The sequence below is a fragment of the Typopeltis vanoorti genome, chromosome 6 (genome assembly GCF_054136105.1).
Source record: "Typopeltis vanoorti isolate ZY-2024b chromosome 6, IOZ_Tvanoo_1.0, whole genome shotgun sequence".
Taxonomy (NCBI): Eukaryota; Metazoa; Arthropoda; class Arachnida; order Uropygi; family Thelyphonidae; genus Typopeltis; species Typopeltis vanoorti.
The window spans coordinates 116,512,189-116,535,928 of record NC_143554.1 but is presented as its reverse complement, the minus strand read 5'-3'; the positions used below and the strand labels follow the sequence as shown (position 1 = coordinate 116,535,928).

The 23,740-nt window shown below is 35.2% G+C and overlaps 1 protein-coding gene across 1 annotated transcript in view; it reads left to right on the top strand.

Annotated features, from left to right (window-relative positions):
- The window catches only part of LOC150105847 (uncharacterized protein KIAA0930 homolog), a 132,974-nt gene that overhangs the window by 105,862 nt on the left and 3,372 nt on the right, over positions 1-23,740 (top strand). The window contains exon 11 of the mRNA XM_090394577.1: positions 12,192-12,341. Coding sequence (XP_090250703.1) covers positions 12,192-12,341 — 150 coding nt within the window. The remainder of the gene's footprint in view (positions 1-12,191; positions 12,342-23,740) is intronic.

Below are 23,740 nucleotides of genomic sequence, written 5' to 3'. Positions count from 1 at the left end.
TAGACAGAATAAAGTCAGATTGTTCCCTCGAAGCTATGATCATCAAGCAAAAATTGTCATACTTCAGAATATTATGTGAGCAAATGACAGTCTGGAGAAGATGATGATGCTTGCTAAAGTTGATGGAAGCAGGAGAAGAGGAAGACCAAGAATTAGATGGGTGGATGGAATTAAAGAAGCGACTGGAGTGCGCTTGGAGGTTCTGAAAGACATGGTCAGGGACAGATCGGAATGGAGAGTGCATGTTTGTGGAGTCGCCAGGAGTTGGAAACGAATCGATGGATCATAACACATATCTTAGTTTGATGATTTGAAAGTATACTTAATTCAGCTAATGATTGGAAAGGTCGTTAGCTGACCATTTTAGGAATGAGTTGTTAAAAAGCTGCTTCCTCCACATTTAGGCTTTACATTCTTATACTGGTTTCAGTACTTGTTATAGTGGATAATATAATACATAGATTTCAATCAATTTTAAATCTCTTGCACTCTATGTTGCTTCACACTTTTTTTTCTTTCCCTTTTGTTTTTGCATTTATTTTCTATTTTATATATTTTAGTTTTATTTGCTTTGTGTGTGTTTTTTGTTTTGCTTTTAGGTACATCAAAAAAGCAGCACTTATTAACTCCAAAGAAAAACAAAATATTATTAGATTCTACTAAAATGATGACAAAAAGTAGTATTACACCTTATGATACACTTTCTAGTTCATCAAAATCTGATATAAATGGTAAGCAGCAATATTATTGAATAATATTCTAAGTATAAATGTCATAAAGTTAACATAAAATTCAAATTGAAGTTATAAATAATAATTTATATATTGACTGAAATTATACTGTTCAACACAGCTAGTCTTTTGTTCTTCTTGTAGATAAGCTTATGCATTAGACATCTAATTTTTTAGGAAATGATAACGTAAAATTATTAATTATAAAAACTTTAATAACTACCTATATTTCAGCAATGTTACATTGCTATCTTCAGGGATCACAAAACAATGATATGTGCATGCAAGTATTAATAATAACCAAATGAGGCTGAAGTTGGTTCTAGAGTACTAAAAGGTGCCCCCTCCCTCCCTCCCAATTGGGTTAAATTGGGTTGTCTTGGCTGTTGGGCTGACGATCTTAGAATGTATGCTTCCCAAATTTGGGGCAGTCTCATGCACCCGAATTGTTGAGGTTTGGTAAGTTTTTCAGAGCTGAGGCTGATTCAAGGAATAATCTTTTGTTCGTACTTGTACTTGCTGTGGTGTAATAAAGCGGCCTTCTTTCCAGTGTATTCTGTGTTGGTGTCTAATGCATGGTCAGCAAGTCCCGAGTGGCTGTATTGATGGAACCAGATGTAGTCCTTCTTTGGATATCCTGATATCCTACTATGGCCATCCTGCCTGTTTGGCCATAGTAGGACAGTTTGCAACTGCAAGGGAACTGGTATACTCCAGGTAGGTCTAGGGGAAGTGGCTGGTCTTTGGTGGGGCAGATAAGAGATGCCAATTTCTTATGTAGTTTTTAACTAGTTAAGGTCATATTTTCTTAGGATTTTTGTTAGTTTTTTGGATATATATGGAATGGTGATAGATTTAGAGTAATCTCTGCTATGAAGGGGGAGGGAGGTTGTGGTTAACTGGCTTTAATATTTTTTGGATTTTTTTTTGGAAGTTGTAGCCATTAGCTAAGAAGGTGTTAAGGATATAATTAAGTTTAGTAGTTAGGACATGTTATCTGAACTGATTAATATATGGGATTTTTATAATCCCATATTGTTGGGGGAGGTGACTGCTAGTGAATGTATCTACCCGTACCAGCCACTTTCCCTAGACCTACCTGGAGCATACCAAGTCTCTTTCAGTTTCAAACTGTCCTACTATGGCCAATATCAGGATATCCAAACACAAGGACTATATCAGGTTCCACCAATACAGCCACTCAGGACTTGCTGACCATGTGTTGAACACCCACCACAGGATATGGTGGAAGAACGCCACTTTATTACGCTGCAGCAAGTACAAGTATGAAAGATTATTCCTCAAATCAGCCTCAGCTCTGAAAACCTTCTCAAACCTTAACAAATTTGGGTGCATGAGACTTCACACCAAATTTGGTAAGCATGCATTCTAAGATCTTCAGCCCAACGGTGAAAACATCCCAATTTAGCCTGCTTGTGGAGGCACCTTTTAGGACTCTAGGACTGACTTCAGTTGCCTTTCTTTAGTCTCATTTGCTTAGTGTGAGTGCCTGCACGCACATTATCATTGTTTTGTTATCCCTGACGATGGCAGTGTAAGAATTCTGAAATATAGGTAGCTATTAATTAAAGATTTTATAATTAATTTAGTTTGCATAGTCATTTCCTAAAAAATTAGAAGTAGTCTTTCGTTTAGTCTAATTTATTGTGACATCTTAGTGGCAGGTATTCAAATATTAACTCCTGCATATGAGAGTTGATGTACTGGTAAAATTTCAAACCAACTCTTAACTGTAGCAATTTAAGATATTGCTTAAATATCTTAACAGTACTTTTTTTGTTCAAAACCTTAATAAGCAGAAACACAACCACATAATACTATATACAGTCATACCCCGACTTACGCGAATCCGGAGTTATGCGGTTTCTTATTATATACGTATTCCCATCCCGCTTCACGTCTCACCACTAGTCGTATCTTTCAGGCACCGGCCGCATTTGCCAGTGTCGCACATGCTGTGAACAAGCACTGACGTGTTTCGCGCGGTCTCCATTCATACACGATTTTTATAGTCTACAAACCTTCCAATTGTTTAATGTTATGTTCTTGATAAAAATTTTATTACATAAAAAATAATAATGTCATCCAAAAGAAGCAAGTCCGATTCTTCTACAGCTAGCAAGAAAAGAAAAACATTGACTTTGGAAACAAAACTCAACATTATTAAGGATTTTGAAGGGGGAATGAAAATTTGTGTGCTAGCAAAGAAGTTCGATCTACAGGAATCCACAGTAAGAACAATCATAAAAGAAAGGTTTACTGATTTTGGAGGACATAGATTCTAACGAGGAACGAACTGTAGGCAAAAGGCAAGGAATAGAAAAATCATTAGCTTGCTATGAAGAAATTTTGCGTGACAAGAAAAAGACATTATGCCGTCAGACGAATCTATTAGATTTTATGAAACCATCGACATCGAAATAACTTTCTTTTTTTTATGTACGAAAAACTACAATTATGATTATATTTCTTAAAAAATATAGGTGTTTTTGTAAACCTTTGGACCCAATTGTGTTTGTATATATAAATTACATGCAAAATTATACCCCAAGTGACGCGAATTCGACTTACGCACTTTTTGTTGGTCCCACCTACTGTGTAACTTCGGGGTTTTACTGTATATATAATGGGGATGCAAGTTCAATGTTGCAAAATGTAAGGTTTTAAAATTTGGAAATCAAAGATGGGATGCAGAATTTATGCTTGGTGAGGATATATTGTTGGAGGTGGAGGAAATAAGAGATCTGGGAGTGATAGTGGATAAGGATCTGAAATTTAGTAGACACATAGCCAAAATTGTGAAGACAACACAAAGACTTCTGGGAATGATACAGAGGACACTGATGTGTAGAAGTAGGGAGATTCTTGTTCCATTGTATAAGGCTTTGATTAAGTCACACATGGACTATTGTGCCCAGATTTGGTCACCTGGTTTTCAGAAGGATGAAGAGATGTTGGAAAGGGTCTGGTGGAAAGGCGACTGACTAAGGTAGTTTCCGAACTCTGGAATATCGAGTATGAGGAAAGATTGAGAAGATGTAATTTGCAGAGTGTGGTGGACAGGAGGAAGGGAGGAGATATGATAGAGACCTACAAGTTGGTAAAGGGTTATTATAGGATCAATGCTGGAGAAGTTCTACAGAAAATAGTGGGAGATCAGGGGAGAACCAGAGGTCATCCCTGGAAACTGTATAAAGAGGGTGGAGTAGGAGAGTGAGAGGCAGGTTTTTTCATGCAGAGTTATAAATGATCGGAGTGTGTGGTATCTGCAAGGAGTTTGAGTGTGTTTAAGACACGGTATGATGAGCTGTGTGTGTGATAAAAGGACCTCCTAGATGAGTCTTTGACTCCATGAGGTCTTGAGGTTATAATATATATATATATATATATATATATATATATATATATATTGTATGTATTGTATGTATGTATGTATGTATTGGTATTTCACCATCTATCTTCTGGCTTACCTTAATTCCTACTGAAATAAAATATTGAATAAATATTTCAATGTGTTGTGCATAGGGGATACTTTGGGGTTGCAGCCAGATAAATGAGAGAACACATCCACATATTTTTAAAAAAGAATGTGGAGAATCAATCAGGGCTTTTGATTGTATATCCAGTTCTCACCTTATAGAACATCTTTTCATTGTTATCTGTCTGCCTGGATTTTATACATATATAATATCAATCCCGTACCATGAGAGGTTGAAGAATCTATAAGCATATCAATGTAATGTGTTGAAGAATTATAGGTTATAGTTGTTTGGGAAGCCTTCCTTCAAAAGGCTGTTCCAGAGGACGGCAATCATCATCAAATTCTTGACATGTATCCTCAAAGGGTGTACAGGATATTATGATAGTATTACTCGAAGAACTAACACCATTACTAATTTCGTATCAACAATTTTCTTCCAAATCAATATGTTATCTGTCAAGACCAAAACATTATCACATCTTATATTTCTGTCTTCTAAGGCACTGTTTATTGTATCAATCCACCTATATCTTGGTCTTCCTCTGGGTATTTTTCCTGCCAACCTTGCAACGAACACTTCTTTTACTAATCTTTCCCCTCTCATTCTGTTTAAGTGATCATACCGCCTGAGATCAGCTCTAACACATTCCTGGATTTTAACAATGTCAAGTTCTTTCCTGATATCCTTGTTTTTAATATGATATTGCCATTGATGTCATCTGTTCACGCCTCTAATCTTCCTCAGGACTCTCATATCTGTGGTCTCTAGTCTTTGGTCAAGTGTTTTATTTCTAACCCAGCTCTCAGATCCATAAGTTAAAATTGGTTTGAACACTGTCTTGTATACAGCTAATTTACTGTTTTGACTAATTTCTCTCTTATTCCATATAAATTTATTCATTTGACTTCCTTAATTGTTGGTGGATAGGGAGATGAAGTTCAGGGGACACATTGCTAAGTTGTCCAAGATTATACATATGATTACTTGGTTATTGAAGAACACACTAACATCCAGAGATAAAGAGGTTATTATTATTCTCCTTTATAAAGTGTTGATACTTCCACATTTGGATTACTGTGCTCAGGTCTGGTCACCTGGATTCCTTGGAGATGAGGAGATTGTGGAGAGGGTTCAGAGGAGAGTGACTAAGTTGGTGAGTGATGTAAAAAATCATCCCTACATTGATAGACTGAGAACTTATGAATTGCAGAGGTTGGTTGATAGGCAGAGAAGAGGGGATATTGATAGAAACATTTAAATTACTAAAAGGTTTTTATAAGATTGATGCAGGGGAAATGTTTCAGCTGTGTGATAGTGATGGAAGAACAAGAAGTCATCCCTGGAAATTAAGGAAAAGTGTGGTTAACAAGGGTGTGAGAAAAGTTTTTTGCCTTGGAGGGTGGTGAATGAGTAGAATGCATTGTCTGACTCAGTTGTGAGTTCTTCATCTGTAAATGAATTCAAGAAAAGATATGATAGATATTGTTTTGATAGTTTGGGTCTCCCTCGATGAGTCTACTGACTCCATGGAGATACCTGTAATAATAAGAATAAATAGCTGAAATGTTTTACATTGTTCTGTAGTTTCTCCATTCATGATGCAGTTGATATTTTCAATGTTTCTGCTTATTTTCATTGTCTTTGTCTTGTTATTGCTGATTTTCATACCAAATTTATTAATTTATTACAACAGTTAATTCAAATTAATAAGGGAATCTTGCAGACTTGTACTGAATTTATTTAAAAGTATAAACTCTGCATAAAGTAAAGAGCTGAGATGAACATCTCCAATTTTGATATCAGGTTTAATACTGCTTTCCTTCATAATGTGATCAGTATAGATAATGAATAACAGAGGGGATAATGTACATCCTTGTCTGACACCTGATTTTACATCAAATCATCTTCCTGTACCTCCTTCAATTCTAACTGCTGACTTACAGCTTAAATAGAGACTACACATTGCTTGATATAATGCCCCATTGACACCATATAACTGTAGTGTTTTGAATAGCTTTTCTCTTGGCACCTTGTCATATGCCTTTTGCAGATCTACAAAACAAAACAAAACAGATCTTTGTTATATTCCCACAATTTCTCAAGTATTTGTTGTGAAGTGAAATTCTGATATCCTCTATTTAGCCTGAATCCAGCTTATTCTTCATCCAGGCTTCCCTTCCACAATACTTCTCAACCTTTTCTCAAGTATACTTGCATAAATCTTACCAGGAATACACACTACAGAAATACCTCTGTAATTCTCTCATTCCGTGTTATTTCTCTTTTTGTATATGGGTACTATGAGATCTCTACTCCAATCATCTGGAATTTGTCCCTCTGTCCAGACCTTCTGAACTATGCAGTGCAGCCACTGCAAGATTTTTATACCTCCATACTTGAGCATTTCTGGTCAAATATCATCTACTTCTGATGCCTTTCCCATTTCGGGCTTTTGATGGCTTTTTCTACTTCAATTATGGATATGTGTTCATGATTGCATGCCTGTTGAGTGTTTTTAACCACTGTGCTGTCACTGATTGTTTCATTTAGCAATTTTTCAAAGTATTTACTCTATACATCAAGGATATCTTTTTTTTTCTCTATTTTCATGTCACCTATATCATCTGTAGTTCCTTTTACAGCACTCTTTCCTCCATTTCTGAGCTTTTTCAACAGCCTCCAGGATATCTTGCCACCTTCTTGTTATTTATTTTCAATGTTCTTGCCAAAGTCTTTCCATGAATTTTGTTTAGCTAGTTTTACAGAGTGTTTAATTTTCTTACGTTTTTCCTCTATATTCTCTAAGAGCGCAAGTTGAAGTTGACTTAGTTGCCAGGAACTTTCTTCTTTAACTTCCTGTATCTATCATGGAGTTCTGATTTTTCTATCCTTGCAGACAGCCTCACCATATGCCTCTCTGGCTGAATCAATCAATTTTTTCTTTAGGGCTTACGGAATCTCCAAGGTTTGGTTCTTGGTCCCAAACTCTTTGATTTTTTTCTTCAGTAATGTTTGTGTATTTTAGTCTACAGTTCACATCTGAGAGATGCTTAACTTTTATTTGTTTTAAAAATTTCTTACATGTTCTTCTTTTCAATATGAAATTCAATTTTATCCTGCTCAAGACTAAATGATGATCACTTTTAATTTGAAATCCTCTGTACACTCTAGTGTCCTTCACCAATAAGAAAACATCACTATCAACAATAACATAGTCAGCTTCATCTCTCCATATGGATTTATGCACATTTTTATGTTGGACCATTGTGCTAGTAATAACCAGTCCACGTCCTGAGCAGAAATCCAACAAATGTTTGCCATTATTATTAGCTTGCTCTTTTCTCCAAATTTTCCCAAAATATTTCTGCATACCTGACGGTCATTTCCTCCTCTGCTATTTAGATTCCCAAACAAAGACCAACTTTTTCTTTTTCATTGTATCAGTTGCTTTCTCTAAAGCCTCAAAAAATTCCTCCACTTCTACCTTAGTAGAACCTTCTTCTAATAATGATCATAAGCACAAATAAGTCTCATTGTCCAGTTCCCCATTCAAGAAGATTAGCCTTGTATTAAGTGTTCAGTACTGTAGCTACTCCTTCTTTTCCCTGATTGTTATTGTGTGAATATAACATTTTGTATTTATTGCCTAGAAAAGTCTCTTTTTGACTTTTTTTTGTTTCAGTCGCCCCTATTATGTTGATCTGGTACTTATCCAATTCCTCAGCCAGCTCCATTTCTTTGCCACTCTTATGTTGATACTACCGATCTTGACCTCTTGTGATGTTGAGTTGGAGTGTGTTTCATGATTTGTTCCAGTAGCTGATTTTTTGCTGTTTGCTTTGGTTCCCTGTGGAAAATTTCCTAATGTGGCAAACTATATTATTCTTGAATGGGGTGAGGACAACAACCTCATCTAAACCCTTTGAGGATTGAACATTAAATCAGAAGCCCTGGTTGGTTCTCTGCTTTCCTTTAAAGGCTATTTGGAGGTCTCCTCTCAGTTATACAGCTTTGACTCTTAAGCACCTTGATGATGGAGATAGATTGTTTGTTTGGTCCAGTTTGTTTGCAGTTACAGTTACACAATGAAGGGATGCTAGTTAACTGCTGATCTTATATTAACAGGTGCAACAGAAAGTGGAGGAATGATGGTTGATTTTTCAGCAGAGCAATGACCATGAAAATACTTGTAGAATAGACACAGTGCTGAAGCATTGCATCTGTGAGATAGAGACCGAAGAGAATCTGTAAGAGAAGGATTGTCTATGAGTTGAATAGACAAGTTTAGAATTTTAGAAAGGTTTTAGGTGCACCACCCTAAACTTGTGAGCAGTATTCTAATAATGGAAAGATTGATTAGGTGTAAAAAAACATCTTGAATGAAAGAGGATGCTGAGGAAGTTATTGATGTGATGTGTTTACATCCTGTGTACAGACAAATCGGCCTTCAGCATACATGCAATTTACAGACAAAAAATACTGTTTACATTGTTGATGTTGGACGGTAGATGGCATTCATGGTAGTAGTGTAGTAGTAGGAGAATTAAGTAGCATTGGGGAGGGTGAGATGTATTTAGCAAAGTAGAGTGTCCTCCCATGATGAGTCCTTGGACTCCCTGGAGGTGTCACATAATAATAGTAATTAAGCATAATGCTTTCCCACACCATGACTCTAGCACTGCCATATCTATCTCTTTCAAGAACATTCCTCACAGTGATAAGCAGTAACACTTTCACGTCAGGTTAGTTGTCATCTAACCTGACATTCCATTGGTTTGAAATGCTGCCCAGAGCCTGGATGCAATGCTATGTGAGATTCCAAACTCTCTGACAATATCTGTAATTCTGTGGCCTTCTTTAAGCTTTCCGATAATCTCCTCCCCCATGAAATCCTCTAGATCTTCTTCTTCTTCTCTCTTTTACCTTGCGGTGCCGAGGGTTTTCTCTTCATTTAATGGCAACCTTACTCAAGGTGGTCAGCCCTATGCCTCCCATTGCATCCTACATGTGTAGAAGCATTGAGTTCTCAAGGCCGGTTTGTCTGCTTACAGGATGAAAAACCCCAGATAAATTGGGGAGAAAACCCTACAGTCCACGCCCAAGACCGACTAACTTGGCTTTGTCTGAGAAAGATCCTAAGCTCCTCACGTCAGCGACGGGAATCGAACCCAGGACAATCCTTTCCTAGGCATATGGTTGTGAGGTGCATAGCCACCTGGATAACAGCGCAGACAAGATCATCTAGATCAGTAGTTCCCAACTTATTTTAATCACAGAACTTTTCACTTTGATAAAAAAAAAAAAAAAATTTATGGAACCCTGACAGTTTTTGCTGATTATAAATAAAACAACAAATCAAAAATAATTTATTGAAAAAAAGAAAGATTAATAATGGAAAAGCAAATATTATCAATTCAAACTGGTAATTAATGTGAAGAATTAAACTTCTTTTCTTTCGATATTTTTCAAAATTTGGTTTAATTGTGGACATGTGAATTCTGATATCAGGAGTGGCATCCAACTTCTGTATTTTGTTTTTGTCAGTGTAGAGTGAAAATGCACTTCCACACAAATATGTGGTACTAAACGGCAGCAAACAACAAATTGCTCTTTTGAATAAATCTGCATATTCTTTTTTTAAGATGCACCAAAACTCGTTTAATGGAACTTCATTAAATTTAACTTTTATTTGGCTGGTCTATGAAGAGCAGAGTAACCACTCGTACACGTTTTAGCAACATTTTTAATTCGTGTTACTGTCACTTTCACAGGTCTTATCATTGACTTTGCCATTGCTACATACTTTGACACATTTCTCCCAACTTATTCCACGAGTCTTCAAAAAATCGTCAATACATTTAAATATCATTTCTCCTGTTGTATTGGTTAGTAAATTTTCACAGAGTAACATGTCTTTTTCAATAGAATTATTGTAGTAATAATGAGCAAAAACTAATAAGATTTTTAGGCTTTCAACGGCCGTTGTCTCATCTAAGTATAAAGAGTATTCATCATGTGACTGAAGTCTTAAAATAAGTTCCTGCTCAATATCCTCAGCCATATCATGAATTCTGCGTGAAACTGTATTGTTTGAGAAAGAAATTTTGTCAATTTGTTGACAGGATTTCTTATCGAACCATACACTGAACAACATCTCATCTTTGCTGTATTTTATACAATGCCCACTTTATTTTTATATGAAAAGTACATAAGACATCACAAAATGATTGCAGTGCAAAGCACCACCAATCTGTGACTGATACACCTGCTCATACGCTGCACCCCAACTCACTACAGATGATTTGACTCAACTAGTGGGGGGGGGGGATCGAATGCATGTTCTCGATTCTTCATCCACCACTTGACTCAATGGATTTTATTCAAATTTTTAAACTTTATTTAAATAAATTTTTCATACGTATTTTAAACTATTAATTAGAGCTGAAAAACTAATTTTATTGCGGAACCCCAAATTTTATTGGCAGAATCCTAGGGTTCCACACACAAATTAGTTACCTTTGATCTAGATGATGTCTTTGAGACATTACAAGACATCCAAGTTTGCAACTTTATTCCTTCACAAAAAATAGCTTCAAAAATTTGAATGTACCTGCTTTCTACTAAAAATCATCAGTTTACAAATTGCCACAAGCTGATTTGTCTGAATTTGCAGTTGTAATCTTCAGAATTTAAAGTAATTGTCCAAAATATCCTTATCTTCAATTTTTATATTCACCCTTTATCATCATCGATTTCCTGATATTTATCCTCAATGGGTGGTCAGGCTACTATGACAGCACTACATGATGAAGTTTAATTATTATTAATCTCTTATCAACAATTTTCCTCCAAATTAGTCTATTTCTTGTCAGTACTCCAATATTGTAGTATTTAAAATTTGTTCTTATAATGCACTTCTGACTGAATTAACTCACCTAGATCTCTTTCCTCCCATCTTAGTATCAAACACCTGTTTTACTAACTGTTCTCCCATTCTGTTTAAGTGGCCATACCACCTAAGATTACTCTGCTTACACATATAGTATAACGGTGGGACTAGTTTAAAAAATTGTAACAGACAACACAAGGAACTAAAGTCCTAATTAGGTGTCATCTATTTTGGAAAAAGAGAGAAAATAAGTATTAATTAGATCTTAAAATGACTGTCTGCCAGATTTTTGATAAATTTCTACAGCCATACTTGTTGAGGTTTGGAGTATGTTTTAAGCTTCTGTTGATTCCAAAAACAATCTCTCTGACTTATGACTTCTGTGTATTGTTTTTGTGCTCTGAAGATGCTGGATATATCAGCGAAATACCAGGATATACCAGTGAAATATCAGCAGATAAGTTAATAAATAGTAATTATTTTCTTATCATTCTGTATTGTTATCAGTACTGTGAAAATAAATTAACATATACTTCCAACACATAAGCCATCCACCCTTAACATACAAAGAGACATCTATGGCACTTCTTTTGTTTATTGCACCAAAATTGATTTTGAATTTTGGTTTCACATATAAATACAACCGAATATAGACGCTAGACAATCTTGTGCCTATTTCCTTTCAGCCGTGAAAAGTTGGCAACGGCGTGTATCGGCTATTTTGTTTGCATTTTTGCACAAATTCATCATTATTTTTCAAATAAGGATGAATTTGAGCCAGCAAATCACCCTCACCCAAAAAAATTGGCAGAAAAACGACCACTTTCTGATTTTTAATTGGTACGTTAAGGGGTTAATATTTATTCAAATTTATTATTGTAATTTTTTTTCATTTAAATTTCTCATGATATATTACAGTTCACAATTTCTTTAATTATGATTAAATCAGAGTTCTCATTTTGCATTTATCTAGTTTATTTTAATTTTTATAAGTTGCTTGCTAAAGTTTTCAATGAGCCTTGTTTAATAACATATTTCTGAGTTCTACAAATTAAAGTATTATTTTAGAGTTAGATGATACAACATACAATCGCCTATGGATGATGAGAGGTTTTAGCCAAGCATTCCACTTTTGGAAGGAGTCTCGTCGTGCCAGTTCACCTGCACTTCATGCCTACCTTACTTATGTTACTTTACCTTGGCATCATATTATTTCAGGTAGGTTAAAAGTATAATTTATTTTGAAGAGAGAATTATTGATTAGACCAGCACTTTTGCTGTTATTAAACTTATAAAAGATAAGTTGAATTTGTTCTCTAGCATCTAAATATAGGGTATAGCTTTGATGTATGTTTTTTCATTAGAGGTCAGGTCAACTTTCTTGTACTTACTGTTCAAATTGTATTGTAATTTGTCTCTTTGTATATATATCTGTATACTTCAGAGGATTATGTTAATATGGGAAGGATCTAAGTGGAACAATTCATTTGTTCGCTGATGATGCAAAGTTGGGTAGGGCAATAGTGAATGCAGAAGATGTCAAAGTCTTGCAGGATGACTTAGATAGATTGGAGTTCTGGGCTAAGGAGAATGGATGTCAATTTAATGTGACAAAATGTAAGGTTATGCATTTTGGGGTGAAAAGATTAGCAGCAGCATACTACATTGGTGGAACTGTACTCCAAGAGATTGATGAGGCCAGGGACTTGGGAGTGTTGGTGGATAGGGAGATGAAGTTTAGGGGGCACATTGCAAAAGTAGCTAAATCAGCTCATCAACTCACTTGGTTGTTGAAAAATACCTTGACGAGCAGAGACAAGCAAGTTATTGTACCTCTGTACCGAGCCTTGATAAGACCTCATCTCGACTACTGTGCCCAGATTTGGTCACCTCGGTTCCTTCTTGATGGGGAGGAGGTGGAGAGGATCCAGAGGCGAGTGACTAAGATGATAACAGGTCTATGGAATGAACCATACGAGAACAGGTTGAAGATTTGTGGGTTGCAGAAACTAGTTGATAGGCGGAGGAGGGAAGATATGATTGAGACATTCAAATTGCTAAAGGGATTCTATAGGATTAATTCAGAGGATATTTTTGAGATCAGGACTGGTGGTGGGAGAACTAGGGGACACCTATGGAAGCTGGGCAAGAGTGTGGTTAACAGGGGTGTTAGAGCTGGGTTCTTTACTTTTAGAGTGGTAAATGAGTGGAATAAGCTGCCAGAGTCTGTTGTGGGTGCTATGACGGTGAACGAGTTCAAGGCAAGGTATGATAGATACTGTGAGAATGTAATCGCAATAGTTGTGTGGACATGATGTTTAGGGCCTCCCTCGATGAGTCTAAGGACTTCTGGAGTCGCCCGAAATAATAATAATAATAATGAAAGTCAAAACATTGGAAAATTAAAGTAATTATTCTTAACACTGTAATAATCTTCATAGTTTTAGCAAAATGAATGCTGTTCACAGGGTAACATTAAAAGAAAAGCATCTAGAAAGATTAATCCCATACTTTAAATAGTGAACTCCAAGGAAACATTAAGGTATTTTTTGAAACAGCTCAATCAGGTTTGTTGCTAAATGGTTAGATACCCAGTTATTACTTGTTCTAAAGGAAGAATTAGAAGCTAAAATTAAGAAATTTATTCAGTTCTAGAGGGATGAGGGAGATTGTTGATTATGAATTAAATCCCTGATGCAAAATTTTCCAGGATTATTGCATATATTGCATATAGGTTGTAACCTTTCTAAAAATCCATGTGTTTTCAAGGAACCAAGGAAACTCAGTTTTGATAGGCTCACTGATGAATTTGATATAAAGGCATCTGAAAATGATGTAACTCCCCCCCTTTTTTTTTCAATTGCAAAATAGCCTAAAACTTGAATTAAAAAAGAGTGGCAATAAAAATGGGTGCTGATACAGTAAAACAAGCTTTTATCATTGCATTTGCTGAATAGAATTTGATGAGGAACTTGCCTTCGTCCATTTGAAAGAGTTAAATCTTTGAATGATTCTAAACCTTCAAGGAAAACTAGAAAATATGAATTATTCTTCATCTGTCCTAATTAAGAAAAAAAGAAATATCTAATTTGAGAGAGAGTCAAAGATGAAAATGTGTAAAAAGTTTGAGTCTGTTACAAAGCAGCAAAGATAGAAACAGATAAGGTCTGACTGATCTTTTTTCTTGTCCTATTTCTAAGACTGAGATAAATGAATGTAATGAATAGTTTAGTTAAGACTTAAGGAGAAACTTAATTTATTTTTTCTTAATAATTAAATAATTATAATACTGAGGGGGAGGGGAAATACCTTTACTACTCACTCTTCAGATACTGATTGGTCTATAATTCACTTCCTATGTCTTGGAGCCCCCTTTATGTTGTGGTACTATTTTGTACTCCTTCCATTCCTTGGGATGTTACCAGAGCTGAGAAGACTTAAGTTAAACCTAGTCAGTGGCAATGCCTACTTCTTTGCACATTCTTATAATATGCCAACCAATAGCACGTCTGATCCCATGGCTGTATTTGCATTGAAATTTCCTAAGCACCTCCTGTTCATCTATCTCTATTCCAGTCATATCTATCACTGCATTTCCCATCCATATGCAAATTGAAAATACACATTGATAAAACTGATCACTCAATAACTTTTGTCTGCTTCTGTAACTATTCTTCCATCAGCATTTGTTAAAACTTATATTTCCATAATCATTTTTCCTTTAACTCATCACATAGCAAAAGAACTTGAAATTTCCTGATTATGAACTTGAAAATTAGTCTTACCAGCTCAGCTAATTTTTTTACATGTGCTTTTGCCTTCCTTCTCGTGCTGGTCACCATTCTTGCCTGTTCCTTGTACCTTATGGGATTACATTTCTCGATACTAAGCTTACCGGTATCAGTGGTTGGAATGAAACACATGAGATGAAGGTTCTGTATGTTCCTCGCAAATCTCTTCTTGTGATGTCATTTCGAAAGAGAGGTACTGAGTGTCCAGTAAATATTTTTCAGTAATGGACAGCTCACTCTTCACTTATAAGTAGATGGTAGGAGATGGTCTAAATAAGAATTCCATGGGTGAGGGCTGGTGGGAAAGAGGTAGCCATAGAGACGACTTTGAGCTTGGGGGACTGCAGGTACTGTGTGGTAACATTTTGATCTGTAGGTCAGGAAAAGGGAAGGGTGGACATATAATGTAATCAGATAGGTAGGAGAAGATCAAGGTTAATGAATGAATGGCAAGGATTATGCAAACTATCCACCTACTCAACAGCATTCTGTTGAGTAGGTGGATAGTTTGTGTTTGATCATTGTTAACAGCAAATATGGTACATCTTCTAGCTTGATTACTGGAATTAGAGAAAAGAAACCAGTTTGAGTTGTGAATATTGAAGTTTTCAAGAAAGATGACCTTGCTGCTTGGTTAACACATTTACACTAAACACCATACAAATTGTATTACAGTAAAACCCCTTTTTTACACTTTCCAGGGTAAAAGTGTAAATAGCAAGAAATGTAAAAAACATTAAAAAAAGACTAAAAGATGACTTACTGCTAGTATGTGACTACATACTAGATTACAAAATTTAATAACTGAAAATAAACGAATTTACAATTACTTACATTTATATATTTAAAAAAATCTTTAATTGTTGATTGTTTTTGCTTTTTCTGTACTATTATAAGTTCCACTTGCCTCTCCACAGTGTATAAGGCATTAAATGCCCCATCGTCTTCTGATGCACTTGCAATATACCGCCTCAAAACAGAGATAGCTTCCATTGCTTCTAGTAGGGACAGTAGGTTCTTGATCACAGTCTTCTTCAACCACTTCTTCCCCTTCTTCTTCTTCACCAAGATGGTTGGAAGGGATGTCTTCTACACTTGGTACCATTGATGTGATCACATCAGCATCAACATAGTTTTGAAATGAGGACGACTCATCCATCACATACCAGTTGTTGGACTCTGACATATCTTCTTCTTCCTCCTGTAGTTGTTCCTCCTCTTCCACAAACGTAACTTCTGCCTTCCGGAAACAGTTGGATATGGTTTCAGGAGTGACATGCAACTATGCTTTGGCCACATAATGCATGGCATCAAGAATTAATATGGTCAATTGTTTTGGGTCCATACCATTATCATCATGCATAAACACAGCTTTTTCAACAAGCATTTTTTCTATATTTCCATTTAAATGCATGGATGATGCCCAAATCTAATGACTGAAGCTCACTTGTACAATTAGGGAGAATGAACACTAATCTAATGTTTCTGAGCTGCAGAGTTTCAGGGTGTGTAGAACATTTGTCTAGCAGTAGTGGTATTTTGCAGTGATTTGCCCCCATTTTAGCATCCAGAGCATGCATGGTGGATGTGAAGATGCTGCTGGTCATCCATGCTGTGCTGTTGACATCATACTTAGTAGGCAGATTTTTCACGTTCTTAAAACCCCTTGGCTTTTTAAATTTACCAATTACCAGTGGAGGTAATTTTTCTGATCCATCAGCATTGACGATGAGCCAAACAATTACCCTCTGCTTGTTGAATTTTCTTCCATGACACTTCTCTCCTTTAAAACACAATGTTTTACTTGGCAGAATATTATAAAAGAGCCCAATTTCATCAACATTGAAAATATTTTTCGGTTCATAGTCCCGAATAATAGTCTTTAGTTCATGTTTCCACTGGTTTACAGTTTCCCGTGCAACACTATTACTTTCTCCACGCACTGGATTATACACAATATTGTGACGAGTCCTGAAACGATCAATCCATTTTTTTGATGTAGTGCCAGATTGCTTTGCTTTGAGTTCAATGCTTGACCTGTTTTTTACTATCGTGTTCAAGGTGGACATGGAGAGTCCAAGATCTTTTGCTAATTGCACATGTGTTCTGGGATGCCAATCTACACGTCACAGAATTGCCATCTTTTCTTCTACCAAAATACATTTTCTGTCTTTTTTCTCCATGTTAGTAACATGGATCACCACTGCAACTTGAAAGCAACTATCACACACACACGCTAAATTACATAGCAGAAATTCTGCAATATACAACATGCTTCTGAATTGCAACTACGAACACCAACACTACAAGCTAGTGAAGCAGTATTTCATGAACTGTGGTTTATTCACTGATATCTAATATTCATGACTAACAACTGTTACTTGTTAGAAGTGTGAATGTGAAATCACATCACAACACATTTATGGGCCACGAGTTACTGACAGTTTAAAATTACTGATATGAAAACTTCACGGTATCAATTCATACTGTGATTGAAAAATCACGGCATCGCTCATCACTACATCACTGCTGCAAGTGTGTAAGTCACCATGATGGCGGAAACAAAACTACAGCCGAAAGCAACGCCATCTGGGAACAGAAATGCAAATATTTCTGCAGAAATCGATTTGAATGAAAGGAAATCGATTTGAAAATCAGTGTTGCCACCCGAGAAAAAACTGCAAATAACGGGAAATCACTTCCACATCAATTGTTAATGGTGGGAAAACAATATATCAGTGGTGTTCAACCTTTTTTTACTATGCGAGCTACTTTTCTATAATAAGTTATTCGACGCTCTACTCTCTTATATAGATCACGTTCCCCCAACCTGATATCTGATTATGCACAAATAAACAACTAAAAAAAATACACAACTAAAAACTTTATTTGTGTATTTAAAAATTTATTTATCACTTTTAATTATTTTAATACAACAAAAAAAATCCAAAATTAGAAAGAAAAAAAAAGATTGATTACAAACTCACAAGTTACAGGAAATACTGGTTGATTAAAAAAAAAAAAAAAAAAAAAAAAAAAAAGTTAATGTGAAATTTGGCATTGTTTTGGACCTTGCAATATATTCATAGTCAAATTGATATGAAGAAGTGGCCAATCGCTGACAATCATCCAAATGATCATTTGCAATTTGGTTTCTTAATTGATTTTTTATGATGGTCATATTTGAAAAAGCGGATTCTGACAAGTACAGTCATACCCTGACTTATGCTACCACAACTTGCGTGCATCCAGAGTTACGCGGTTTCTTATATGTACGTATTCCCGTCCAGCTTCACGCTTCACCACTAGTCGTATCTTTCAGGCGCCAGCTGCATTCTCCACTGTCGCACATGCTGTGAACAAGCATTGACGTGTTTCACACGGTCTCCATTCATACACAATTTTTATAGTCTACAAACCTTGCGATTGTTTAATGTTATGTTCTTCATAAAAATTTTATCACATAAAAAATAATAATGTCATCCAAAAGAAGCAAGTCTGATTCTTCTATAGCGAGCAAGAAAAGAAAAACATTGACTTTGGAAACAAAACTCAACATTATTAAGGATTTTGAAGGAGGAATGAAAATTTGTGAGCTAGCAAAGAAGTTCGATCTACAGGAATCCACAGTAAGAACAATCATAAAAGAAAGGTTTACCGATTTTGGAGGACATAGAGATTCTAACGAGGAATGAACTGTAGCCACAAGGCAAAAGGCAAGGAATAGAAAAATCATTAGCTTGCTATAAAGAAATTTTGCGTGACAAGAAAAAGACATTATGCTGTCAGACGAATCTAATAGATTTTATGAAACCATCGACATCGAAATAACTTTCTTTTTTTTATGTACGGAAAACTACGATTATGATTATATTTCTTAAAAAATCTAGATGTTTTGTAAACCTTTGGTCCCAATTGTATGTTTCTATATATAAATTACATGCAAAATTATACCCTGAGTTACGCAAATTCGACTTACCCGCTTTTTGTTGGTCCCACCTACCGCGTAACTTCAAGGTTTTACTGTATGTCGAACCGAAACACGACACAATTTTTCGCGCAATATCAGTTAATATTGGGAATTTTTCATGTGCATACTTCCAAATGACTTCATTGTTTATTGATTTTAAATGTAAACTATTCTGAATGTTTATTATCTCAAGTTCTACTTCAGCTTGGTTCATATCAAAACAGCCAACTAATTTTATTTGAAATTTCTGTGATGCTCAAGTTTTCTTGAAATGAATTAACGATAAAAGATACAATCATTTCAGTTTTATTAAAATTTTTAAATCTTGAATTTATTTCTTCCTCAGCTAATTCTATTTCACGAATAAATTCTTTTAAATCATAGCGAAGCATTTCTTGATTTTGTTATCCCATATTTATTAAAAAAATTTTAATGATTATGGGATATGTCTAAATTTGCGGTCATTTATATTCTTCTTTAATAAAAGTAAGTATTGTTGGAAAGTTTTTATTGAACTTAACATGTCAATTAAATTTTTATCTCTACCTTGTAACTCTAAATTTAAATTGCTTAATTTTGTACTGAAATCTACTAAAAATGATAAGTGCAGCAACCATCTTTTATTTCTCAATTGTGGATAAATATCTCCTTTTTCATCAAGAAAATTTTTATATCATTAATTAATACAAGAAATCTTTCTAAAAATTGACTTCTGCTGAGCCAGCAAACATTATTGTACAAGAGAAGATCCCTATCATCATCTGCCCGTAATTTAAATAACCACCGTTGCAGGGCTTTTCCTCAAACAGAATTTACAATTTTAAATGTAATATCCAAAACATCTTTTGTGTTTAATCTTTTACTATACAGTACTTGTTGGTGAATAATACAGTGGTACGTTAAAAAATCTGGATATTTGTCATCGTTTTTACATGATGAAATGAAGCCTGATTTATTACCTATCATTGCAGGAGCACCATCGGTAGTAATAGACACAAGTTTAAAAAGTGGAAGTTTGTGTTGTTTTGCAAATTCATCAAATGCTGAAAAAATGTCTTCTCCCCTAGTCCATCCCAATGATGGTATAATTTTCAAAAGTTCTTCTTTACTTGAATAATCTTGAAATACCATGTGAACAAATACCATTAACTGAGCAATATCAGTGAAGTCGTTTGATTCATCAAATTGTAATGAAAACGCAGCACACTGGTGAATGTCTGACATTAACCTGGCCTAGAAACTTTTCTCTGGCAATTGGAACTCTTCCTTTTGGCAATTTGAAACCTTGTCTGTGGCCTAGAAGTAGTCTCTCTCTAGTGACGTCTCGAACTGAGAAGCTCCTTTCTGGAAGCGGGAAACTCCTCTCTCAAGCATCGTGGATCCGGGCAGCCTCTCTGACAGCAATTCTGGAAGCGAGATCCCCTTCTGCTTGCTTCAGTCCCTTTTTATTAGGCCTCCTCTGAGACCTTGCATTAAGTTTCGCTACTCCCCCCCCCCAAAGAATCTGTATGAGTCTTTCATCTTAAGTTTCAAGTTTGGCATGCCTTTTGTTCTCCTCAGCTTTCTTTTGATTGTAAGTTGCCGGCCATCGGAAAGTTGTTTGAACTCTTTCTGACTGACTTCGGAGATGTTTACACTTAGAGCCTGCAAGCCTTTCTCATACATACAAGTTTCAATAACAATCTTTCTATTGCCGCCATGTACAGCTTCGGCGACAAGATCATTGCTTTTGTTTTTAACACTCTAACATATTCTTATTAAAGCAGTATATACAGTTAGCTTCAAAAGAGTTATTTACAAAAACATCTAATACAAACTATACTGAGACAGACAAAGTTTATTTTTTTACAATATTCACATGGGACTTAACCTAAGTAAAAAATCAATGTAATGTGCTTTGAAATATTTAAGCTACAATCGAGTTTTTACACTTTGCTTATAATCGTATTCACTCGGCTCACTGTTTGACTTCCACTGATCCAAATTAATTCATTTACCCAGACTTATAAGAAAATTACTGATTTGACAATTTTAACGAGAAATAAATAAACAATAGCAATACACTTAAAGCGAATTAAAAATAATACAAAATAATGATAAATGAAATATTATTTTTTCGGTTTTAATTAAATTTGTAAGTAAGGAGGAATACACGAGATCGACCAAAAATCGCTCTGCGATCGACCGATCAATCGCAGTCGATGGGTTGAACACCCCCTGCAATATATCATAAGAATAGGTCTTAAGATGGGACCAATGGAAAATGATGTAAATGGCAGGAAAACATAAATTGCGGGAACGTAAAAACGGGGTTTTACTGTATTTGGTACTTGATACATTGTACTTTAGTACATCTGTTGGGCACATGATGAATCATTACATAACTTTGGTTTCTCTATAAATCATATGTTAGAAGGGCAAAGGCCTTTCTGCTTTCCATTTGTATAATTCACTGATAATTAAGAAAAAATTCTATAATTGTTTCTATTTCTAAAGGTGTAAGTAATTATATTTTAGTTTGCATTAATTAGATGTGTTGGTCATATGCAAAGGGTTCATTCACATCTGAGGGAAAGAATGGTGAATGTAAATAATTACATTACCCTAGTTACTGTGCAAATTTATGAAGAGCTTCATTTCAAAAAAAAAAAAATTGGGGGGAGGTTTACTTTGTAAAAAATAATTAACCAGTAATAAATAATTTATGTATTAGCTTATTAATGACTACACAGAAAGGCAAATTCATCAAATTATAAAATATGATCACATAATTGGTCTTGGCATGACATCAGTTACACGACTGTTAATTGATCTGTTAGCAAAGAAATCAGTATGCGTAAAATTTTGTTGGAGTCTACCAAGATATACAGTCCTTTATTTTTATAAAACATAAATGATTTATTTTTATGCACTAAGATGAATTTTTACAATGCAATGAAATCTTTCCACACAAACATACACACACTACCATCACTCCACAGGTACAAGCAAAAGAAAGAAAATGTGTTATCAATAAAACACCCTAAAAACCTATTTCAAAATAATAGGTAAGGGGAAATTTTTTTCTATGAATTTTCGATTATCTCAAATCTGTATAAAGATGTGAGATCTATATAAAGGCCTCTGTCTCTGTAGTCCATACATATTGCCACACTTTCTCTCTCTCTTTCTTGGCATGATCTCGTAAAGCTGAATTTTAGGAGGCCGTAGGAAGTTTTTATCCTATATCTTAATAGCTGGTGGCAGAAATGTTTTCCTGCTGTACTTTTGAATGGATGCGATATTGTTTCCTTGGTTATTTAGCTTGAGGACATTCCTATGAAAGGAATTTCTCACTAGGCATGCACAAAGAGAGATGGGTGGAGATATTTTTGACACCAGACTGGCATCAGAGCACTGTTTATGGAACTGGTCATTTCTATGAGGAGATGGGTTGGCTCAATTGGTAAAAGCTATGTTTTGCATCACTAGCCCATTAGTGACCTAAAATAGGTTCCATGAAAATTCATTGAAAACAGTTAAAAGAATTGAACAACAATTTGTCAAATAAATAGTTAATTGGACAACAGTTTAACAAATGCCATTTCATCAAATGAACAATCTCTCAAACAACAATTCACCATACGACAATTAGTCACAAAAGCAGTTGATTGAAAAACAATTCACTGATTATTTTTTTGATGAATTCCCTTCATAATTCATCAAAATAGTAATTTTCTTGTGAAATATTGAGAAACTATGCATCCATAGCACTAGGCCACCTAAAGAAAGATTGTTCTGAGTTCAGTTCAAGTCGGCAACTAGAGAAACTGTTTTCTAACCCTTTCTTCAACCGGTTTCTGAGTTGGTCAATCTCTGGCATGAGCAAGTGGGTTTTTTCTCCCAGAAACTTGGGGTTTTTCGTTCCATAAACTCAAAACAATCGACTATAGAACCCAGATTATTAGTTGAATCACACTCATTAGTTGAACAACCTCCTCTTCATCTGTCACCCTCACACCATCTGCATTCAGTAGAATTATTCTTTCATATACATTCTTCCTTGCAGCATATCGATAGAATTCTTTGGGATTATCTTTAGCTTGCAAATCCAGTTGCTTTTCATACTCAAGACTTAGCTTTCTGTACAACAGCTGTGACTTTTCTGGCCTACTGCTTATAATTTCCATAATGGATATCATCCTTATTCCTTCCACATCATCCTATTCTTATTAATCTCTTGCTTGATAAGATTACACATCCATTTGACTCCTACCCTATTTATTCTTCAAACTCTTAGGACACATTCTGATATTGCATCATTTAAGTATTTTTAAATGCTTTCAATGTACTGTTGATATTCTTCCCATCCAGCAACTGATAACATTGCATTTAACTTAGGATACTCCTTAGTTGGTCATAATTTTCTACTTTGTAGTTCAGCATGTAACCTTCAGTTTCATTCTTCTCATGAGATTTTACCATCCAATCATTGTTTGGAAAATTAAAGTCCTCCATTATGATTACTCTTTTTGCACACATCGTCTTTATTTGGTTATGCATTTTTTCATCACTAGTAATCGATCCACTAGGTCTGTAACAACACCCCACAATGTATTTGATCTTGTTAGATTCCACCTCACACCAAATGGCTTCAAACTCACTGCACATGAAAAATTGTTACTAGTATTACAATCATAGGTCTTGACTCCAACTGGATTCAAGTTATTTGATATCATTAGCAGCATGTCCCCCTCTCCTATCCTGTCTATCCTTCCTGAAAATACTGTACGCTTTTGCACACTATATCAGTTAGTATGTCTGATTGCCAGGTCTCACTAATACCTACAATCTGAGATCCCAACAATATTGAACAA